General features: G+C 42.4%; 6 protein-coding genes across 6 annotated transcripts; 3 read left to right on the plus strand and 3 right to left on the minus strand.

Annotated features, from left to right (window-relative positions):
• Positions 1-6,134: 6,134 nt before the first annotated feature.
• Positions 6,135-6,599, minus strand: MYCFIDRAFT_191726 (uncharacterized protein; the record flags this gene model as incomplete). Its single annotated transcript, XM_007922554.1, has 1 exon — positions 6,135-6,599. One exon carries the CDS (start codon positions 6,597-6,599, stop codon positions 6,135-6,137), a length of 465 nt encoding a protein of 154 aa, XP_007920745.1.
• A 1,640-nt stretch (positions 6,600-8,239) lies between these two features.
• On the minus strand, positions 8,240-8,730 carry MYCFIDRAFT_169078 (uncharacterized protein; the record flags this gene model as incomplete). Its single annotated transcript, XM_007922555.1, has 2 exons — positions 8,240-8,403; positions 8,433-8,730. The coding sequence occupies 2 exons, from the start codon at positions 8,728-8,730 to the stop codon at positions 8,240-8,242; spliced, it is 462 nt and encodes a 153-aa protein (XP_007920746.1).
• Positions 8,731-14,343: 5,613 nt separating this feature from the next.
• MYCFIDRAFT_169079 (uncharacterized protein) lies at positions 14,344-14,900 on the plus strand (the record flags this gene model as incomplete). The annotated part of the gene is made up of 5 exons (XM_007922556.1): positions 14,344-14,373; positions 14,417-14,519; positions 14,556-14,698; positions 14,728-14,753; positions 14,786-14,900. The coding sequence occupies 5 exons, from the start codon at positions 14,344-14,346 to the stop codon at positions 14,898-14,900; spliced, it is 417 nt and encodes a 138-aa protein (XP_007920747.1).
• A 47-nt stretch (positions 14,901-14,947) lies between these two features.
• On the minus strand, positions 14,948-15,918 carry MYCFIDRAFT_209454 (uncharacterized protein). The gene has a single exon (XM_007922557.1). The coding sequence runs from the start codon at positions 15,697-15,699 to the stop codon at positions 14,971-14,973; it is 729 nt and encodes a 242-aa protein (XP_007920748.1). The 5' UTR covers positions 15,700-15,918; the 3' UTR covers positions 14,948-14,970.
• A 237-nt stretch (positions 15,919-16,155) lies between these two features.
• Positions 16,156-18,330, plus strand: MYCFIDRAFT_169081 (uncharacterized protein; the record flags this gene model as incomplete). The annotated part of the gene is made up of 13 exons (XM_007922558.1): positions 16,156-16,540; positions 16,588-16,676; positions 16,721-16,772; positions 16,802-16,914; positions 16,956-17,088; positions 17,117-17,140; positions 17,184-17,234; positions 17,300-17,359; positions 17,387-17,420; positions 17,443-17,506; positions 17,544-18,068; positions 18,097-18,251; positions 18,285-18,330. The coding sequence occupies 13 exons, from the start codon at positions 16,156-16,158 to the stop codon at positions 18,328-18,330; spliced, it is 1,731 nt and encodes a 576-aa protein (XP_007920749.1).
• A 26-nt stretch (positions 18,331-18,356) lies between these two features.
• Positions 18,357-19,037, plus strand: MYCFIDRAFT_169082 (uncharacterized protein; the record flags this gene model as incomplete). Its single annotated transcript, XM_007922559.1, has 8 exons — positions 18,357-18,405; positions 18,455-18,530; positions 18,568-18,618; positions 18,648-18,704; positions 18,734-18,756; positions 18,813-18,825; positions 18,877-18,930; positions 18,965-19,037. 8 exons carry the CDS (start codon positions 18,357-18,359, stop codon positions 19,035-19,037), a joined length of 396 nt encoding a protein of 131 aa, XP_007920750.1.
• Positions 19,038-20,824: the final 1,787 nt, after the last annotated feature.

The following is a 20,824-nucleotide window of genomic DNA, read 5'->3' on the forward strand; positions in this document are numbered from 1 at the left end:
AAAAAAAAGTAAGCGCCGTACTAACTGTTAGCCTTGTGCGGCGTAAAACTATCGACATTGTACTAGCTATTATACGCACCTGTCTTATATAGGATACGTATAGAACTACCTATTAAACTAAGGTTATACTAGATCTAGGAAATTCGGTTAGCGCCCTTATTAATTGCCGCCTAGCTAAGCAATTAGACCTCCGACAATTGCCTAGAACCGATATGCTAACCCTTGCTTAGTTTAATAACGCTCGGCACTTAACCTATAGAGCCTACTATATTCCTATAGTTCTAAAGGACGACCTCGGTAATAAGCGTTTATTAGACTTTACTGCCTATATAGTAGATATAGACAACCTCCTATCCGATATTATTATTAGCAACCCTGTTCTTAAGCACTATGCTATAGTTATAGACTTAGGCAGTTAATAGTAGCGATTTAGGATCGCTAGGAGAGAGGACATTAAACATATTAATATTAGCGAGTGCCCTAACAATATTAAGGTTCTGTTTATTAGTACCCTAATACTAGCCTCCGCCTTAGCTAATCCGACTACCGACCTACTCGGTAGTAATAACGATAAACCTGTGCCCCCTAATAGTATAGACCCTAATTAGCTTGCTCGCATACTATAGCCTATTCGAGAGACCTATATCGATATATTCAAATACTACCTAGTATCGATATTGCCTATATTTAAAGAGACGGACTATAAGATCGATATTATATAGGGCAAGGAGGTTCCTTTTAGGCCCCTCTATAACCTTAGTAAACGGGAGCTTGCTATGCTACGTAAGTACCTAGATAAGAACCTAGCTAATAGTCGAATTTAGTATAGCAACAGCCCTACTAGTACACCTATCCTGTTCGTACCGAAGAAGGATAGTAGCCTGCGCCTATATGTCGACTATCGTAGGCTTAACGCTGTTACTATTAAAGACCGCTGTCTACTTCCGCTTATTAATAAGACCCTCGATCGCCTTTCTAGCGCCTGTTTCTATACTATATTAGATATTAAGGATGTATACTATCGTATCCGTATCCGTAAGGGCGATAAATAGAAGACAGCCTTCTATACTCGCTATAGCTATTTCGAGTATTTAGTAATGCTATTTAGCCTAGCTAATGCCCCTACTACATTTTAGTCCTATATTAATCGGGCCCTTTTAGGCCTATTAGACTACCTCTGTATAGTTTACCTAGATAACATCCTAGTTTATACCTATTTACCTAACATTGCAGAGTACTAGGCTATAGTACGCAAGGTCCTCGACCGCCTACGAGCCTATAGCCTATATTGCAAACCTTCTAAATATACCTTTGCTACTAAGGAGGTAGCCTTCCTTAGCTTCCTCGTATTAACTAAGGGTATTAAGGCTAATCCTAACTAGATCAAAACAATTACTAAATAGCCTATTCCTACGTCTATTAAAGAGGTTTAATTATTCCTCGGTTTTGCTAACTTCTACCGCCGGTTTATTAAGGGCTATTCGAGGCATATAATGCTATTAACTAAGCTTACTAAAACCAAGGCCAATCTATCTAGAGAGTTTAAATAGACTAACAAAACACAAGCCGCTTTTAACGGTCTAAAGCAACGCTTTACTAAAGTCCCCTTATTATACTATTTCGTACTAAGTAAGCAGATCCGAATTGAGACTAACGCTTTATAGTTCGCTGTATCGGCTATTATATTACAGCAATTAGATAATAACTATTACTAGTACCCGATTGCCTTCTTTTTACGAAAGATAATCGATATAGAACGTCGATATAAGACCTACGAGCAAGAGCTCTTAGTAATCGTAGAAGCCTTTAAGTATTAGCGCTACTATCTCGATAGTGCTTAGTATACGATTTAGGTCTATACGGACTATAACAACCTGCGTAGTATTACTAAGGTTATAAGGGTTATAGGTCGATAGGCTAGATAGGCCGTCTACCTCGCTAGGTTCGATTTTAATATATTATATCGGCTAGGCGTAAGTAACCCTACTAATAGCCTATCGAGGCGACCTAATTACGATAGCGAGACCTAGTATATTAATTTATTGTTTCTAACCCTATAGTATAAGATTGCTATAGCCTATATTATTAATAAGCAAGCGTAGGATAAGCGGACTTCCGGACCCCGCGGCGGCAACAAATACTATAGCGGAGTTGTCGTTCTTCTAGTATACGTTAAAAGAAAGGACGTAGATCGCTCGAGCTATAATAACTCGATTAAAGACATTACTATCTATAGCGATAGCACTATAGAAGAGGTTGTAGTAGTTCCGGCTGCTAGTGCTATTAGATATATATAATGCGTACCTCGTTCGATAGCGAGGGTACTATTAAATAACCTTGCGAATAGGGATAGTTAATCGTTTATAGATAAGCTGTTACAGGCTTAGTAGAGGGACGCCTTTGCTATCGAACGTATTAATAAGCTTGTAAGTAGGCGAAAGACTCGATCTAGTAAGAGTAATAGTTAGTCGATCGACGACAAAGGTTACTTAAAGTTTAAGGGCAGATATTATGTCCCCGCTAAACAATCAATTAGACAAGAGCTTTTAAAGAGGCACTATAATAGTAAACTCGCTAGTTACTATAGTATAGAGAGGTCGTACGAGCTACTATCGCGCATATACTACTAGCTAAATAGTAAGCGGTATATAAAAGAATACGTACAGACCTACGTAGTATACTAGCGAGTTAAAGCACTAAAGCACTTACTATTTAGCGAGTTGTCTTTACTTCCTGTTCCTAGGAAGCTATTTGCTAAGCTTACGATAGACTTTATTATAGGCCTTCCGCCTACTAAGTATAGGGGTAGCAAGGATATATATAATACTATCCTAGTTATCGTAGACCGGTTTACTAAGAGCGCTCGTTATATCCCTACTCGAAAGGATTAGACTGCTATTAATATAGCTAAAGCCCTATAGAATAATATCTTCTATAGCTATTAGGGGACCCCTAAGAGGATAGTCTCCGATAGGGGCTCGATATTTATATCGCACTATTAGAGCGAATTATGCCTATAGCTAAGACTAAAGCATCGGCTATTAACAGCCTTCTATCTGTAGACTAATAGTTAAACAGAGAGGCAAAATGCTACGCTATAGTAGTACCTGCGTAGCTATATTAACGAGGACCCTAACAGATAGGTTAACCTCCTATAACTAGCAGAATTCGTATACAACAACAGTATACACTTATCTACTAAGGTTTTACTATATATAGCTATAATAGGCTAGAACGCTACCTTGCTATAAGATCTATTTACCTCGCTCGAGGCCGAGCGTAAGGAAAGGGAAGCGCGTTAAGTACTAATACCTAAGACACTAGCGGCTATTAAGAGGGTTTAAAAGATGCGGGAAATTCACGCTAAGTTAGCTAACAAACTAGCAAAGGCCTAGGCATATTAGAAGGCCTACTATAATAAACACTATACGCTAATAACTTTTAAGCAAGGCGATATAGTTATACTAAGTACTAAGAACCTCCGTATCCGTAAACACCTATTACCTAATAGCAAAACAAGACCCAAGCTCGTACCGAGATATATTAGCCTATTCTATATTCGAGAAATTAAGGGCTCTTCCGTATAGGCCTATTAGTTATAGCTTCTACCCTATTATACTATCTATAATACCTTCTATATATCCCTCCTTAAACTATACTACTAGCGCGAAGGCGATAAAGCGCCTACTAAGTTAGAAGAAGTCTTAGCCGATAGTAAAGAGCTATAGTCTATAGAGCGTATACTAAAGCATCGGACTAGGAAGGGTAAGAAGGAGTACCTATTAAGATAGTAGGGCTATTTACTAGAATAGGACTCGTAGGAAGCTAAAGATTCTTTTAAGGATATAACTAAGTTATTAGACGAGTATTAGACTAGCGTAAAGAATAAGAAAAAGGCTAAAAGCTCGTAATGCTACTAAGGCCTAGGAATAATGCTACCCCCGGGGTGCTATTAAACTAACTAATTAGAGATAAGCAATTATTAGCAAAGGATAACGAGACTATACTACTATAGTAAACGCGTACCGAGTATTAATAAACGAGCTATAACGCGTCAATTAACTACCTACTCTTCTAAAAGACATCTACCTCTCTACTACCGAGCCCTATAGGTCCCCCTCTTATTCCTTTATTCTATCGAGGCCTCGAGGCCTAGGTAATTAGCGAGGACGGCGCGGCCGGCGCGGCTATATTATTAACGGTATTGCGGAGTATATTGTTAGTTAAAGAAGAAGATTAGAAGCGAGGTAAAGTTAGCGCTAAGACGACTAGCGCCGCTATTGTTAATATTACTACTATTGTCGCTACGCCGTAGAGGCAACCTTACCTATACTACGAGCCTAAAGCACTATACTAACTAAGTTAAAAGATTGAACCTATTAAAGGTTTAATTAAAACTTTAAGGCCGAGTTAAAACTTTGAGCCGCCTAAAAGATTAAGCGACTAATAGACTAACTAAGGGCAAAAACTATAGAGCTAAGCTAGCCGGGGTCGATCTTGCGGACAATAGGTTACTCCTCGATCTTTCTAACCCTTTAAGCGAGGCGAACCTTAACTACTACACTTATAATAGCCTTTACTTATAGAAACTAGACGAGCTGTGTTTTTTCTAAAAAGATAAGATAAGATTGACAATTGAAGGCTACTAAACCTAACTAATTAGGGCTAGTGAAACTACGATAGTAAATAATAGTCCTCGTAATAATAAGAATAATAACCCTCGGAAGCGGACAAACCCTCGAAAGCGGACATTGCTAGGTCTTTTAAGAGTAGACGTAAAGAACTCGGACAACCTTACTTAGAACGGGGGTAGTGCTATAATACCCCGTATACCTACCTATTATAGTAGGGAAGGTGCGCTCGTATTGTAATTAGTTACTAGCCTTCAATTTATATAGCTATATAACCCCTTATTATTACTACGGTAGTAGTAATAGCGTAGTTAGAAGTTAGACATTGTCGGAGGTAAGATTTAATATAGTTATATAATTAGGTAGTTAAGCGTTTAATTTAGCGCGGCTAAACGGCTTAGTTAGTCTACTAAGTTAGCGGTAACGGAGATTAGGTTATAATATAGATAGGCTACGAGGGCGCGGCCTTTAGAAGGGAAGCGTGTATTAGGACTAAAGAGGTTATACGTAATTGGCATATAACTAGGCCGAGTAAAGCTAGGGTCTCGGTGCCTTAGGCAGGGCTTAGCGCTTAGCGTTAGGCTAACTAGCCTACCTTCCTCTCTCTCCTTTTAGATCTCTATCGAATACTATACTAATTCACTACTACCCTATCTACCTGCTAATATAACCCTTCTTACAGATCTACTATTCTAGTAATTTACGTAGGCGGGATTGCGTACGTAGTAAGACTAGCCTATTAATAAAGTAGTTTTACGTAAGAGAACCTAGAGCCTAGAAGCTAGAAGAGCTAGTACTAGTAGATAGAAAGCATAAGAGAAATACGGTATAGTAATATCGTTTAGAGTCTAGATAGATAGGTAGTATAGTTAGGCCTCTCTTAAGTAACGTAAGTTTAATTATATATATATAAATAGATATACTAGTCGGTACTAAAGGTCGGAATCGATAGTAATAATAATAATAATAACAACGGAAAGGGAAGGAGCAGGCAATCGATTAGTTTGTCTAGTATTATTATCGAGAAGTGAAGGGTTTTATCATAAGAGGTTGCTGCTAAAAAACATGCCCCTACAAAGGAAGAAAATTTGTGTCCGTGTAACCCACCCGCAGGCAGCACTGGCATTTGAAGCAACAGTCCGATACAACAAGAACAACAACAAAAACAACAACAAGTGCGTATCTTCCGAGTAGCGGTAGTAGAACATGGGTATTTGCGATGGGGGTATTGATGAGCGTGCTCCAAACAACAAAGCTTCGCCGTCAGTCAGGGTCGTTCAGCTAGAAATACAGTGGTCGATGCAGTGGTGGTGCCAGAAAGTGTTGTTACAGTCGCGTAGTCTTTAGTGGTCGTTATGCGTCCCGCGCAGTCTTCTAGTCGCCGAGCGACTCTTGACCGCCTGCAGTTCAAGAGAGGCATAGCATGCACTAGGGAGTATCTGTTCGCAGGAATTAGTATTCAAGCTGTCGAATGCATGGACGTGTTGGACATGATCGTACCATCTATCTCCAAGACGGTCTCATGAAAGCCTTGAACCCCTTCATTTTCGATTCGGGCTTTGGCGTGACCGGAGGTAGATGCATGTGGTCTACGGGAGACTTCATCGCCTTTGAGCTGGATTCCGGATTGTACTTTGGAGGTCCTGGAATCGGAGTCGTCGATCTTGAGCCCGTTGGTGCTTTGGGAGTCTGGCTTCTGCTTGTATCAAGGTATTGGCTCTCCTTGCGAGCGACTTGATTTTGGTTTCTGTGGCTTGAACCTCGCATTGGACTTTCTTGAATTGATCCTCTGTGTTCTTGACCTCCCCGTTCTTCGTCTGGACCTGGAAGAGTGCCATTCACATAGGGGTTGTTGGCGAGATCATCAATCGCTTGGAAGCATCGTTGCAGATAGTCGTCCACCGAGATGGCAGAGGATGGTGAAGCCGCGGTATGCATGTTGTTGAAGTCGCGGCTGCTTGAGGACATTACGGTCTGAAGTATTGGCGTCGTCCGAAAGGGAGAATCGGCTCCCACAGCTCTTTGCGCAATGGAGGAGAGGTGCAGATAGTCAAGTGCTATACTGCAACAACCAGTATGATGATGATGATGCTGATGCTCTGCACCGTTGATCGTTGGCAGCAAGCAGAATTAGTCACTGTGGTGAAGAGCGTCAAGTTTATGCGGAGTGATGGACCTGATGGTCTTTTGGGCAGCGACCAAGAGATGCAAGTATATCACAGACCAAGCCAAAGACGCTCGGACAACAGGTTTAATGAAGAAGCTTGTAGCTGGCCGGATCTGGAATTTGGACTCGGAGAGCTGAGGCTGCCAGGCTGCCTCCCGGCACACCAACGCCAGCTGTGCTTGGGCCTGCAACAGGGCAGCTAGCTCCGAAACAGGATCGTTGCAAGCAAGCAGCTATGATGCCTCGTACACACACGCAGGCGACCACGTTCATACCAGGCCTGTCCTGCGACGTCGAGCACTGCGCGCACGCAAAAGGGCGCTGCTTACCGGCTGCTGGGTGTGAAACGCTCGACCAGGACCCTATACCAACATCAGCGGTCGCCGGTCAGTGTCATCAGGAAATCGACAGCGTTCTCGTAGCGCGGACGACTCTGGTTGGTGCAGCTCAAGTCTCCCTGTCGCCGACGATGCCGAGCATCCAGCAGAATTCCAAAAGCGCGGCACGCGACACCTCGTCCCGAAGAAACTCCAGTACGTATGTATAACGGGCATAACCTTTTTCTCAACCTTATCGGAGGGGGACAAGGTCCACGCTACTCTCGTCGGCGTATTACCAGCTCTCATCATCATCCGCCGCGCACGCGCGCAGAGAGCTGTACTGTAGCTCTGGTGCCTTGCAGGTACCGTATAGTCAACCAGGTTGCAAGCAAGGGTCTGGAGCGCCAGTTCGCATTGCTTCTTCCTCAACCCACATGGCATTTTCATGAAACAGCTGGAAATTGTACAACGTGTTCGACGGTTCGTCCATTCTGTAACATTGGCCGGCACAGTGTCCGAAAGACTGATGAGCAGTGTCAAGAAACTCTATCTCGATCGTCATTTTGACAGGTCCAGGTTTGGCCGTAAACCAACAGTCCGTGGGCACTTTCTTCAAGGGTAGCGTGGCGGTGATTTAGTCAGGCTTAGATTCATGAAGGGGAAGGCAAGGACAAGTTGCCTTCGTATATGATGATTTGACTCATCAAGAATCATTCTGGAAAAAGCCATTGAAACGTTTCCAGGTCACAGTCAGCCCTCGTGGCGCGAAAGTAGCGGTGTGAACACCTCAGATGTGCAAGAGGAGCCGCTGTAATGAGAGACGGTTCGCTCAAAATTATTGACGTGCTTTGAACCCTCGGCCATCCTGCAAGCCCGCAACTCCGTACATTGGCTTGATGCTGCCGAGAAGCTGGTTTGCTGGTCACGCTGATGATGGCCACCACTCAATAGCGCCGCGGTGATGAAAGCTGACGCTGCCTGGCGTTTGCTTGGCAGCTTGGGTGATAGAATTGGTTCATATCATGACATGAGGCCCAACCTAGTCCCGGCCTGTCGCCTCAATGGAAGATCCTTGATGCTTGAAGACGCTTGATTTGCAGCAAAGCTGCGGCCGAGCCGCTTCATGAGGACGTGCGGTCGAAAGCTGACTGAGCATAGGGGCGAATTGGTTCCTGCCAGAGCCTGATCGCAGCCTTTCGGACTTGCTCGCTGCTGTTTTCCTTCTGGTCTGTTGTGTCTGCGCCTCTCAAGTCAACCCAATTACGCCCAGTGTGGAGTGCCATTGCTCGGTGCTCGGAATAACTTCAATCTGACTGGCGGTGACGGACTGAGTTGCAAGTTGCAAGCTCTGCAGAAAGGAGTTCTCCCTCTCAAAGCAGACAGGGGCGAGTTGCAGAATTGCGGTGAAGTCCTGCAAAAGGCAGCGTACCATAAGGAGCGGCATCCCTGCATGCGGCCCTTGAGCTCGGATCTCGAGCTTCTCGAAGGTTACGCCGCCGAGTCGATCATCAGCCACAACGACAGCGAAAGCAATTATTAGTTGTCGGCGACGGTGATGGATCATGGAGCCCACCATCCAGTGTATTCGTGTACACAGCGTGTAATACACCATGTACACAGCCCTCGAGGTCGGATGCCTGGTATACACCTATAGAGGAGTTATGTAATACGCGGATAACAGTCGGATTCCCTAAGATATCGAGGCATTAGTATAGGCCCTCGTATATACCTATATATTATATAGATATTCCTACTAGAGTTGTTAGAAGCGATAGCAGCGAACAATTAGAGACGAAGGGAAGATAGTTAAGAAGGAAGGGAGGACGAATAGAAAGTACTATATACTAGGGTAGAGGAGGTACTAAAGGCAGAAGATAGAAGAACCCCTAAGAGGGTATATAGAATAATAATTTTAGAACTCCTTAAAGGACTAAAAGCAATCTATAACTAGGCAAGCTACGTAATTATAAAGGTAGCTAATATAGTCGTAGCAAAGATTACGAAGAAACAATAGGAGATAAGCCTAAACTACCGTACCTAGGTAGCAGTAGCTAGTTAGGAGGCGCTAAAACCCCCGAGGACAGTAGTTCGAGTCTATATTACGGACCTATAGAAGTAAAAGGAAATCTAAGGACTTATAGGGAAAGAGATTATAGAAAGAATTATAGTTAAAGAGGTAATTAGGGCTAGGAACGAAGGTAAAGGGGTAATCAAGCTATTTATAGTATAAGAGCAAGACAAAAAGAAGCTAGAAATATAAAAAGAATAGACAACTAAGATAGGGAAAACAGCAAAGGTCTCCTAATAGTAATTTATAATTATAGCCTATAGTATAATAAGAAGCTTTAAGGAAGAATAGGATATTAAGAGCCTATAGAGACAAAACTAAGCTATATACCTAGGCCTAAAGATTATAAAAGTAGCATAGATTAAAAGGAAAATCGAAGAGACTAAGAAGCAATCTTCCCTAATTATCTAGGTAGGGAGTATAGAGCAGGCTAATATAGTACTAGACTAGGGGTTGTTCTAGGACTTTGAAAGATTAGAAATAGAGATATATAGAAGCAACTATAGGATAATATAGTGCTTCAAATATCAATACTATAGACACTTAGCAGCTAAATGTATAAAGACAACTAATACCTACTCCTATTGTATAGGGGAGCACTAGGTTAAAGAATGCAAAGTATATAAGGGAGAAGTAAGATATACATACTATACTAAAAGACACCCCTCTTAGGCGAAGGAATGCCTAGTAAGAATATAGGCAGCTAGGAAAGCGAAGGAAGCTAGAATCAATATACTAAAAAGATATATAATAAGCTAGGGTAGCTAGGTATAGAAGCAACCTAGCTAAGTGCTATAAAAGAGGTCTAGGCAAGATAATAGGTTTACATTTAGGGCCTTACTAGTACAAGAGAGTTACTAGCAACTAGGGAGACTAAGATACCTTAATATTATAGGAAAGGAAGCAGGGCAGACAAAGCTTAGTCAAATGTTAGTCTAAAGTAAGGGAAGACTAAAGGAAAACTTATAGGGAAATAATATAGATGAAACCTAATAAACATTGTAATATTACTGAACATTATACAGTACAATATTAATAAGAGCAAAGACAAGGTATAGAGGAGCTTCCTTTAAGTACTAAACCTAAAAGAATATTATATTATTGTAATCTAAGAGCCCTAGCTTAACCTATATACAAAGAGACTAGCAATAGTTAAAGACCTAAGATACTACCCAATTATCTACAACTAGGGAGCCCTAAGGACATATATCTATATTAGTAAGGAGATAGATATAGAAACCTAGCAGGCTATACTATAGGAGGATAGGGACCTAATATTAGTTTAAGTAGAGACATCCTAAGGTATACTCTAAGTCTACTGTATATACAACCTACTACTAGACTTAAGAAGCAGTACCTAACTAAAAACCCTAGAAAGACTACTTAGAGTTATTTAGGGGAATACCTACTAAATCCTACTTAGGGATTTCAACCTCTACTACCCCCTCTAGGGCTTAGACTTTACCCTAGCTTACTACTTCCTAGCAGGAAGACTAATTAATATATTAGAGAGGGAAGGAATAGAAATTGTTACCCTAAAGGGACTAATTACTTAGGAGGCAAGAGGAAGCAGCAGTATACTAGACCTATACTTTATATTATATTAGATTAGGAACAGGATTATAAGATACAAGGTCAATTAGGAACTAGAAGAATTATTAGACTACTTCCCGGTACAGATTAAGCTAAATGTCTAAGCTAATTAGGAAAGGGAACTAGAGGAGAAGCTTAACTAGAAAGGTGCCTAATAGGGCAGGATTAAGGAGGAACTAGAAAGGGGCCTAAAACTAGAGGAACTCTTAATAAAGTACCTACTAAGGCTAGAGGACATTAACAAGGCAGTAGAAGAACTAATAGGAATCCTAAAACAGGTAGCTAGAAAGCATACCCTAGTAAAGAAACATTTACTATACTAGCAACTATACTAGACTAGTAAGTATATAAGGAAGGTTAAAGTAGCAAGGAAGGCTAGGAGATAGTAGACACAAACCTATACCTAGGAAGTATAGGACAACTATAATAAAGCCTACTAGGAAAAGAAGATCTAGATTAAGAAAGACAAGATATAAGAATAGAGATCTATAATAGGAATGATTATAAAGAAACTAGAGGAGATATAGAGGATAGCTAAATAGGCAAGGAGATCTAAATAGGATAAGGATATGCTACTACAATTCCCGGACATTATAGACTAACAAGGACAAATACAGACTACAATAGAAGGGAAAGTAAGAGCCCTAGGCTACTACTTCTTCTATAGAGAAGTATAAGCAGACCTATTAGATATAAAGGAGAAAGAACAAGAAACTCTACTACTAGGTACACTAAGAGACACCTAGGTTAAACCCGAAACTATTGAAAGGATCCTAAAGAAAATTCTAGGCAACAAGGCACTAGGAGAAGACAAGATCTATAACAAACTCCTAAAAGCATATAGGAAGGGGCTAGCCCTAGCACTAGCTAATATCTTTTTATAAAGCCTAGCACTAGGACACTACCTAAGACTATTTAGGAAGTCCCTAATAGTAGTGCTAAGGAAGCCCTAGAAGGAAGACTATATATAGCTTAAGGCCTACAGACTAATAGCCCTACTTAATACAATAGGTAAGGTACTAGAAAAAATTATCGCTAAAAGGCTAACAACCTTTACCGAGGAAAGGAACATCCTTCCTAAAGGCTAGATAGGAGGAAGAAAGAAGAGGTTAACACTAACAGCTATAGAACTAATTATAGAACAGATTAAGTATATCTAGCACTATAGTTAAAACTAGGTAGTAACCCTCCTCTCCCTCGACATCTTAGGAGCCTTTAATAATGTCTTCTATAAAAGGCTCCTATATATACTTAAACAGAAAGCTATACTAAACTAGATAGTCTAATTTATCTAGTCCTTCCTATAGGAAAGATTAATACAGCTCATTCTAGGCAAATTCAAATTAGACCTAATACTAACTGAAAAGGGAATCCCCTAAGGATTAATACTCTCCCTAATCCTCTTCCTTATCTTTATAGTAGACCTACTCCTACTCCTAGAATTAAAAAACACATTAGTATTAGGGTTTATAGATAATACAAACATCCTAGCCTAGTCTAAGACAACAGAAACTAACTATAACATCCTAGAAGAGAAGCACTAAGAGTATAAAAAATAGGCAAGGAGGTATAGAGCAAAATTCGCCCTAGAAAAGTACTAGCTTATCTACTTTAGCAAGGCTAAATCAACCTATAATATAAAGCAATCAATCACTATCTAAGGCTTTAAAACCTAACTATTAGCAGAGCTTAGGGTACTAGGGATCTAGCTAGATCTAAAACTGAATTAGGGACTATAAGTAAAGAAGGTAAAGTAGAGGGCAGATGCTAATATGCAATCTATTAATAGGCTTATAGCCTCTATATAGGGGGCTATATTCGAGAAAGCTAAAGTTATATACAAAGCAATTGTTAAGCTAGCAATACTATATAGAGCACAGATATAGACAGCCTAGGAGAAAATACTAAAGAGGATTAAGTAACTAGTTAGTAGGTCCTAAACCTAAAGCCTAAAGAAAATCCTAGGAGTATATAAAACTACACTAACAAGGGTAGTAGAAATAGAATTAGGGATCCTACTAGTCAAACAATATTTTAAGGGACTAAGACACCAATATATAGCAAAGACAATAGAATACCTAGCCTAACAGACTATTTAAAAGGCACTAGATAAGATAAAAGCCTAATATATTAGGACTAGGAGGCGAGACAGACTACAAATAACTCCCTAGAAAGTTAAAGACCTAGAGCAATATAGAGTCTTAACAAGAGAAATGCTAGAGAAAGAGCTTTAGGGACTAAATATAAGGCCGAAGGAAGACAAGCTAAAGGGAGAGAAACAAAGCCTAGCAGAATTAATTGCTAGATACCTATAGGAGCAGGAATAGAACAAAACACAAGTTAGACTAGGAACCCTAAAGGTACTAATCAAATTTAGTTAATATAACTACTAGCTCTATAAGGACCTAAATAGGGCCGAGGTAAGCCTAGCTATCTAAATTAGATCTAAATATATTAGACTCAGATCTTACCTATTTAGAAGAAACGTCCTAGGAATTGAAAGTAGAGCTTGCTAATATAGCTACTAATCTTAGAACCCTAAGTATATACTGCTAGTCTGCCCTTAATAGTTAGAAGGTAGAAGTGATTAGAGACTAAAAGCAATAGAAAGGGAATACGATAAGCTAATCTAGAGCAAAGAAGACCTAAAGAGGATAGTAAAGTAGATTATTAAATAGGGATTTATATAACAATTCGTACTAGTAAGGGAAATTAAGGAGTAGATAAGAAGGAGGGAAGAAGAGGGGGAAAGAAGGGTAGAGCAGTAGGCAAGGTAGTTAGAGGGTAATAACTATAATACTAGTACACCCTAGAGGAAGGAAAACAGGGAAACGAGGAAGATTAACACTTATAAATAGGACAGGAGGGAGGTTTTTACTAACCAAGTTGGTTTCCTACCTAAAACAATACATAGAAACAGACCTACATAGGCCGAAAGGCACTATAACAGGCAAATGAAATATCTATCTATCTATATATTATATAGTATATACGGTGAATTTACATCCTTAGTCGGCGTTAGTAAGTTTTCGCTAAGTAAAAACAAAACTATTCGTTATAGATTTATATAGGGATCTTATTCTTAGGAGCGAGCGGTAGGCGCGGTAATAAAACATAGTTCTAAGACGTATCGTAGGCCTCTATAGTATTGTCTAAGCCTTAGTAATTACTATTACTACGAGATATAAGAAATAGTAATATAGATAGTAATTACTATTTAGTAATTACTATATTACTATTATATTACTATTTTTTATTAATAGAAAAACTTTTTTTAGAATAAGAGATTCTTAATAGCTTTTTATAGATATAGTACTATTATATTTATTTTCTAAAGATAATATAATATATCTTTAAAAATAAAGTACTCCTCTATATCTAAATAGTATATATTAACTACTATACTACTATATAGTAATAAGTAATTACTAAATAGTAATTACTATAGTAGTAATAATAATTACTATTACTACGTCTCGAAATTTCTATAGTAATTACTATAGGGATAGTAATTACTACTTACTAAGGTTTGGACATCACTAGGCCTCTATAGAAGGCTGAAGCATGCATGTCACAGTCTTCAGCCTGCACCAGGTGGCATTACTTTCTAGGTAATAAGGTTATGCGGTGAAGCCAGGCCAGCTGCTCTGCGGTGCCAACACATACGCGAATCCAACGACAATTCAATGCATATGCCGACCTGTTTCCAAATGACTTTTGCTATTCTCAGTACTGTAGTAGTCAGAAATTAACGATACGACACGACGAAGGATCAGTTTTAATAAAATGCCAGCGAAGCACCGCTTATGATAATAGCTTCTCGCATGTTATTATTATGCCGCGACACTTCGATGGTGCAGATGGCGCGGGTATTCTTGTTTGGTATGCCGTCTCATCAAGCAAGTACTCTGACCTACCTGTAGCCATATGCAACTTTTGTTGTCAAAGTGTGAATTGCGAACACCGTCTGGGAAGTGTTGGTGCCGTGCAGATTGTTGCATTGGAGTTTACATACTGGAACTTCAGACGTGACCGGCATTGATGCATGCACCGGCTGCAACGTGTCGCGCATGCCACTTGACTGCAGCGCCAGCTCCAGCTTCTTCGCGATGGCGCAATGAAGCAGCGTGGGATAGCGCGATGTAACAGGAAACAGAAGGCGCGCAATCGTGTGACCATCAGGTCAGTATATCATTTGACCACTGTCTTGGGTCCATCGCTATCAAAACATAGTTGAGGCGCGCATTCATCTGCAGCTGCCATTGGGTATATCACCTCCATTCCTCTCCACATCATGCTCGCATCTAAGCCAAAGAATTGCGCGCCTCCATGCCATCCATGCAATACCACCGTAGACCAACCCAAAATTACATTAACCAACGTCTGGCCAGCGCTCAAATGAGCCCCGACCTGGTATTCTAACAAGCCCGTGATGTGTTGTTTATTCAGCCCAGTAGTAGTACATTTCCGCCGTCCAGCAGCTCCGAAAGGGAATAAGGTATCGAAAAGGGTGACGACGTTGTAGTGTCGTCGGGGGTGATTATATGCGGGGGAGTTAAGATGGTGTTCGCGGCAAGAGGAGTCGTAATAAAAGGTGGGAGTGAGTGAAGACGCCTTCTCGCCAGTGGGTGTCGTACAGCAGAGCGCCAAGCATGTCGATTGGAAAGTGAATGGTCCAGCTGCACTCGACAGCATAGATAGACCGAGCCAGAAAGCTCCAGGATCCGAGCAAGGTGTGAAGCTGGCTTGCATGATGTTGTGTATTAGCTGCTCAGGCCAGGCCAGGCCAGGCGCGGCGAGGTGCGAACAGGTATTGCAGGCCTGGTATTTCCGAGTCGAGCCGGGAAACAAAGCCGCGTTGTCGAACAGAGTGTTGCAGGTTGTGAGTAGTATGGCGAATGAGCAATGCGTGACGCACATGCCTCATTTTGTGGGAAGAGGTGGCAGAGGCCGTGTTGGCGGAGGACCTGGGCAGGGTGGAAATGTCGAGGCTGGCATTGTGAGATTTTGTCGTTAGCGACGATGAGTGACGTGGGTTGTCGTATGGGCCTGAGGCTGTGTCCACGTGGATGAGTATTTATCGATGGAACAGGCGTGCAATGGATCGTGCCGTGATAAAAGCTTGAGATTCCAAACGTCTTGGTAAATAATGTTGTTGTTGCTGGTCGAGAGAAGCAAGGGTGAGGGAGGCGGAGGAGATGATGCTTATATGATGGGAATCATACGCAAACCATGTCCACGGGTCATTTCTTCTCTTGATGCAAAACGGCATCCCAGACCGCCTTGACTAGACTAGCTGCCTAAAAGAAAGGAGGAATTGGCTGAACTCAAATTTGGGCATGACAGGGCAGTCAGGGCAGCGATTTTGGACGGATCATGCGGTCGCCCTACCACTCGCATCCTTACTGCTTTCGGCCTCGAGTGACTAGCATTGGCCTTGTTTCATGTAGGCACTCGTATGCGATGATGCGCAAAGGACACCGGCGCCAACGCCCTGCTGGAGATCCATTGTTATTACGGCACTGGGCACAGTCAATACAAGGCAATCGATATGCCCTGTCCCACGTTCGCAATATTGAAGGCACCGCGCACATGTCGCACTGCTTCAGACATGATGCGTGGGCGCGCAAGTATGATATGCCTGGCTCCTATGCAGCTCCAGTAGTCAGGCCGTCAAGCCACACTGGGCAGCTGGGTCAAGCTACAAGGGCGTTGCGTTGTGCGGGACATGGCCTCATCGCTTTCCGCGCGCAGCCGTGCCGTGGGTAACGTTAGCTCGACGATGGCTACAGTAGTGCAGCTCGCAAGCTATTTCTGTGTCGCAGGGGCACGGGGAGAGGGAGAGCAACAGCAGCGACGCGGCCTCCTACGTACGAAGACGCCGTAGCCGTACGCCTGTTTCACCCTATACCCTAGCTAAGGAAGATTTTTTTTGTCGCAGAAGAAGGCGTGTTCTGCGTGGCAAATTGTTCGACGCTATGCTCCTGACGTTGGTGCGCCGTCGCAGATGCCGGCAAGCGAGATGAAGAGGCGGGCGGAAGAACGGTAGTGGTAGTACCGATACATAGTTCTATGACTGGCCGGCTGTCTTTGGGTTCCTTGGGCTGCCTAGCTCTCGACCGCACCGTCATCGGCGTGTCCTTTATTGCTGCACTTTGCTTATGATATGCTGTTAGGCGAATCAGCATGCATGGTCTTCTGTGCAGGGCAGGAGAACGAGAAATGGTCATGCACGAGAAATGATGATGCTCATGCCATGCCATGCTATGCTATGCTATGCACGCGTCAGCTGGACGAGCAAACGCACTCGTTGATTGAAAGAGTTTAGTGCTGCTAGTATTTCTGCTTACCTGGCTTCCACGTGGTCGCTCGCCGTGTATACCTGCGCTGCACATGATCTGCAGGAGTGCAGGCGTTCGGCTCACAATCAGCGTGGATCATCATGCTTCTCTTGCGTCTCGATGTAATAATAGCATGTAGTATATATGTAGCATAATGGATGTTTCACATTACATTGAAGCCCGATGCTTCTTCTCCATCTTCAACGATAAGAGATTAACACCAGATCAATATACTACCCGTGCCTTTCGCCTGCTTCATGCATGAGACGGCGCAAAAGCATTCTCAATGAATGGCATGGCGTGGCACAGGAGGCAAGTCAAGTGCATCTCCCGCCCGTCTGTTACACACGGCCTTCTCAAATCCAAGAGCCCTTCTTCTTCTCATTGTCTTCCCATCTTCCTATAGCGACACCGCAATGCCAGGGCTCCTCGTCGTCTTCGGCTTCATACGCAAGATCTGAGCCGACCACATCGGTACCAAGAGAACGGGTAGATGACAGGGACAGGTTGACGGATTTCCTGTTCCTGCCACCACCACGAGCTCTCTTCGCAGACGCGGGGTTCCGGATGTCAGGTCAGGCCACACAACGCGGACTGCTGTCGCACCACACAAGAACCATCGTCATGTCAAAGTACTTCCACAGCGCCCCCGCTAGACCTCCTGGCAGCCGTCAGTCGGCCACGCCGTTCATGAAAGGTCGGGACTTGGTCGCGGGCTTAAGCCACAGCGCTAAGATCCATTGTGACCGTAGACCACGCCTTGGCACCAATGCAATGTCTGTATCTGGAGAATACCAACCACCCTCATCGTCAAAGCCAGAGTACAACCAGACACCCTTCTGTCAACCAGCAGTATCCCTCGATATCATGGTACTACGCACTCCTACACGTAGTTTCTTGAAGGAATCGCTGCGCTGTGACTTGCGGGTTGCTGCATGCACAGCAACAGTATTGATGCCATCAGACACGTATTCAGGATGAGAGCATCCATGCCTTCCACTGCTACTGCTACTCACCGCCTCGAAGTAGCAATGACGAGAGCAGTTGTCTCACTGCTAGCGTGGGTGACCTTTCAACAAAAGTCTACAGCCCCCATGTGAAGCTTCAACTGCCGTGTGGTGTGCGAGCCACGTGATTAGTAAGCAGAGTTTCCCAGTACTGTAGCACAACAACACCGGAGTCCGTAGCTCGCGACCATGCTCATGATTGACGATAACACGCGTCGTGGTTTCTTTGATGACCAAACCGCCACGACAGCATGAACGGCACGGCTCATCATCACACAGTCACAACTGATGCTTGCCGGATATCCTCGTTCGCACTGTGCTCGTTAGCGTCCGAATCCTTCGTACCGACGTCTTCATCACCGTCATCATATCGAAGGCACAGTACGGAGGCAGCGGGAACGGCGTCAACGGGGCGAAATGCATCCCTGCCTGGTTCATAGAACTAATAAGCAGTACATCACTGGCCACTGCCACTGCCCTGTCTTGAAAAGGTCATGCGATGACAATAATGATGTTCTAGACGAGAGCTCACACTGACCCGTCACTCCTCTCTCGCATGTCCACCGCGCGGCAGATCGTTTGTCGTTTGACAGCTGCAGCCTGCAGCATCATTGCACCAGTGCAGAAATGTCAATTGTTCCCAATCAAGCTAAAGTAAAAATAAACCTTTATCAAAATCCTTGAGATGCATGGAACAGGTGAGGTATCCCCGCGCCGCTAAGCCAAGCCGTACCATGGGTCACAACAAGACAACGCGGAAATTCGTTTCTTAGATTGGTTAGGGAGTGGAGTTTGGAGAAGAAGTGATGAGTAGAAAGCTTTGTAGGATCAAGTGAGGGGTGTAGGCCGAGTGGACAGCGATATACCACTGTCTCCGTACTACAGCCCCAACAATGCGACTAACTCATAGACATGGCTTGAAGATAGTTTGCAGCTACCGAGCCTTTAAGGCCCTATATACTTCTGTAGATTGTAGGTTGTAGATTATAGGTTAATAACCTGTCGCTATAATCTATAGATTACGCGGTTATTAAGTAAACGGTTTTATAGTAGATTATAGGTTATTACGGCTCTATTAGGTTGTTAGTCTTAGCTCTTCCGCGGACGTGTCCTATCGCGTTGCTAGTACTATAGATTGCCTTATCTACCTCTTATTTATTTAATTTAAGCTCTTATAATAGCTCCGAAGCGTAAACGTCGTCTAGTAAAAAAGAATAAAGCCTCGAAGGCGACGAAGTATCTAGAGCTTAAGCGCTATACGAATAAGCACCTCTAGTTCTATCTCGACTAGTTAATTAAGATTAAGGCGAAGTAGACTAATAGTAGAAACTTCCGGTTAAAGGACCTCTAGCCTATTATAGCGATAATAAGTAAGAAGTTTTAGCTCTAGTTTAAAGACATAGCTCTTAAAAACAAATAGGCTATAATAAAGCGAGAATAGGGTTTCTAAGTTATCTATTTAACTTATATTAGCGGCTAGAATAGATAGCCTTCTCGAGAGACTACTAAAGCTAAAGATACTTATAATAAGGCATATCTAGAGTATACTATCTTTCTTAAGTAGGAGCCGGCGTAGAAGGTAGAAATAGAGGCGCTCGTAGGCGTAGATATCGCGATAGGTAATAGCGCTAAGACGGCGGCTTTGTTAGTAGAAGATAAGCTAACTAATACGATAGGTAGTCGAGGGTCGGACGAAGAGGATAAGGACTCGAGCGATAGTAGTAGTAATAGCGGCGAAGAATCTAAGGACGACAATTAGCTAAGCGAGTACAAACAATAGGTAAAGCGCGCAGCGAAGAAGCAGAAGATAAATAAGAAGAAGTTTCTAAAAGCGAAGGCGGAAGGTAAGCGTATCTACTACCGCTAGACAGCCGAGGCTACTACTAATAAGGATATTATTATAAAGGCATTTAATCCGCTAAAGGACATACTAGCTAATTTCCTTTATAAGTCTAACGCTAGGTCTTTTATACTAATACTACGAGTTAAGGATTCTTTAGAGCTAGTATATAAGCGGCTATTTAATCCGGAAGTGCTAAAGGAGTAGCTGTTTGCTATAAAGAACAATATAGCGAAGGAGGTTAGAAAGGTACTATACCGCGCAAATATTGCCGTTTTAATAATACGACCTAAACGGTAGGCGGACTTCGAAGCCTTCTTCGTAGAGCTTTAAAACGAGGTTAATAGCATGCCTCGACTATAGGGATAGTATCTAGATATACCTGCGTATAGCTAGCCGTCGCCCTTTACCCCTTTGCCCGGTTTAGGGTATCTATAGAGCTAGCGATAGGTTGTTATTTATAGAAGAGTTAGTATAGACTAAAGGTTAGAGGTTAAATTTAGCTAATCCGAGTCTAAGTCTAATTTATTAGTTTAGGAGGTCGGAGAGGTACGCACTTATATATATAGTAACTCTATGTTAGCAATTAATTCGACTTTATTAGTATTTTATTATATATCGACGAATCGTATATAACTAGCTTTTATATAAAGTATAAGTTCTAAACTCTTTATATCCTAAACCCTACCCTGCTAAGACTGCACTAATATAACGTTAACTTACCTCGAGATATCGATATAGAGACGTAGAAAGGTAGTCTATATACCGTTGCTATAGCTAGAAGGGAAGAAATAGTAGAAACCTTACTAAAAACGCCCCCTATATCCCCTACTAGATAGCCTCCGGTAATAACTAAA

This window comes from Pseudocercospora fijiensis, assembly GCF_000340215.1.
Source record: "Pseudocercospora fijiensis CIRAD86 unplaced genomic scaffold MYCFIscaffold_1, whole genome shotgun sequence".
NCBI classification, from domain to species: domain Eukaryota; kingdom Fungi; phylum Ascomycota; class Dothideomycetes; order Mycosphaerellales; family Mycosphaerellaceae; genus Pseudocercospora; species Pseudocercospora fijiensis.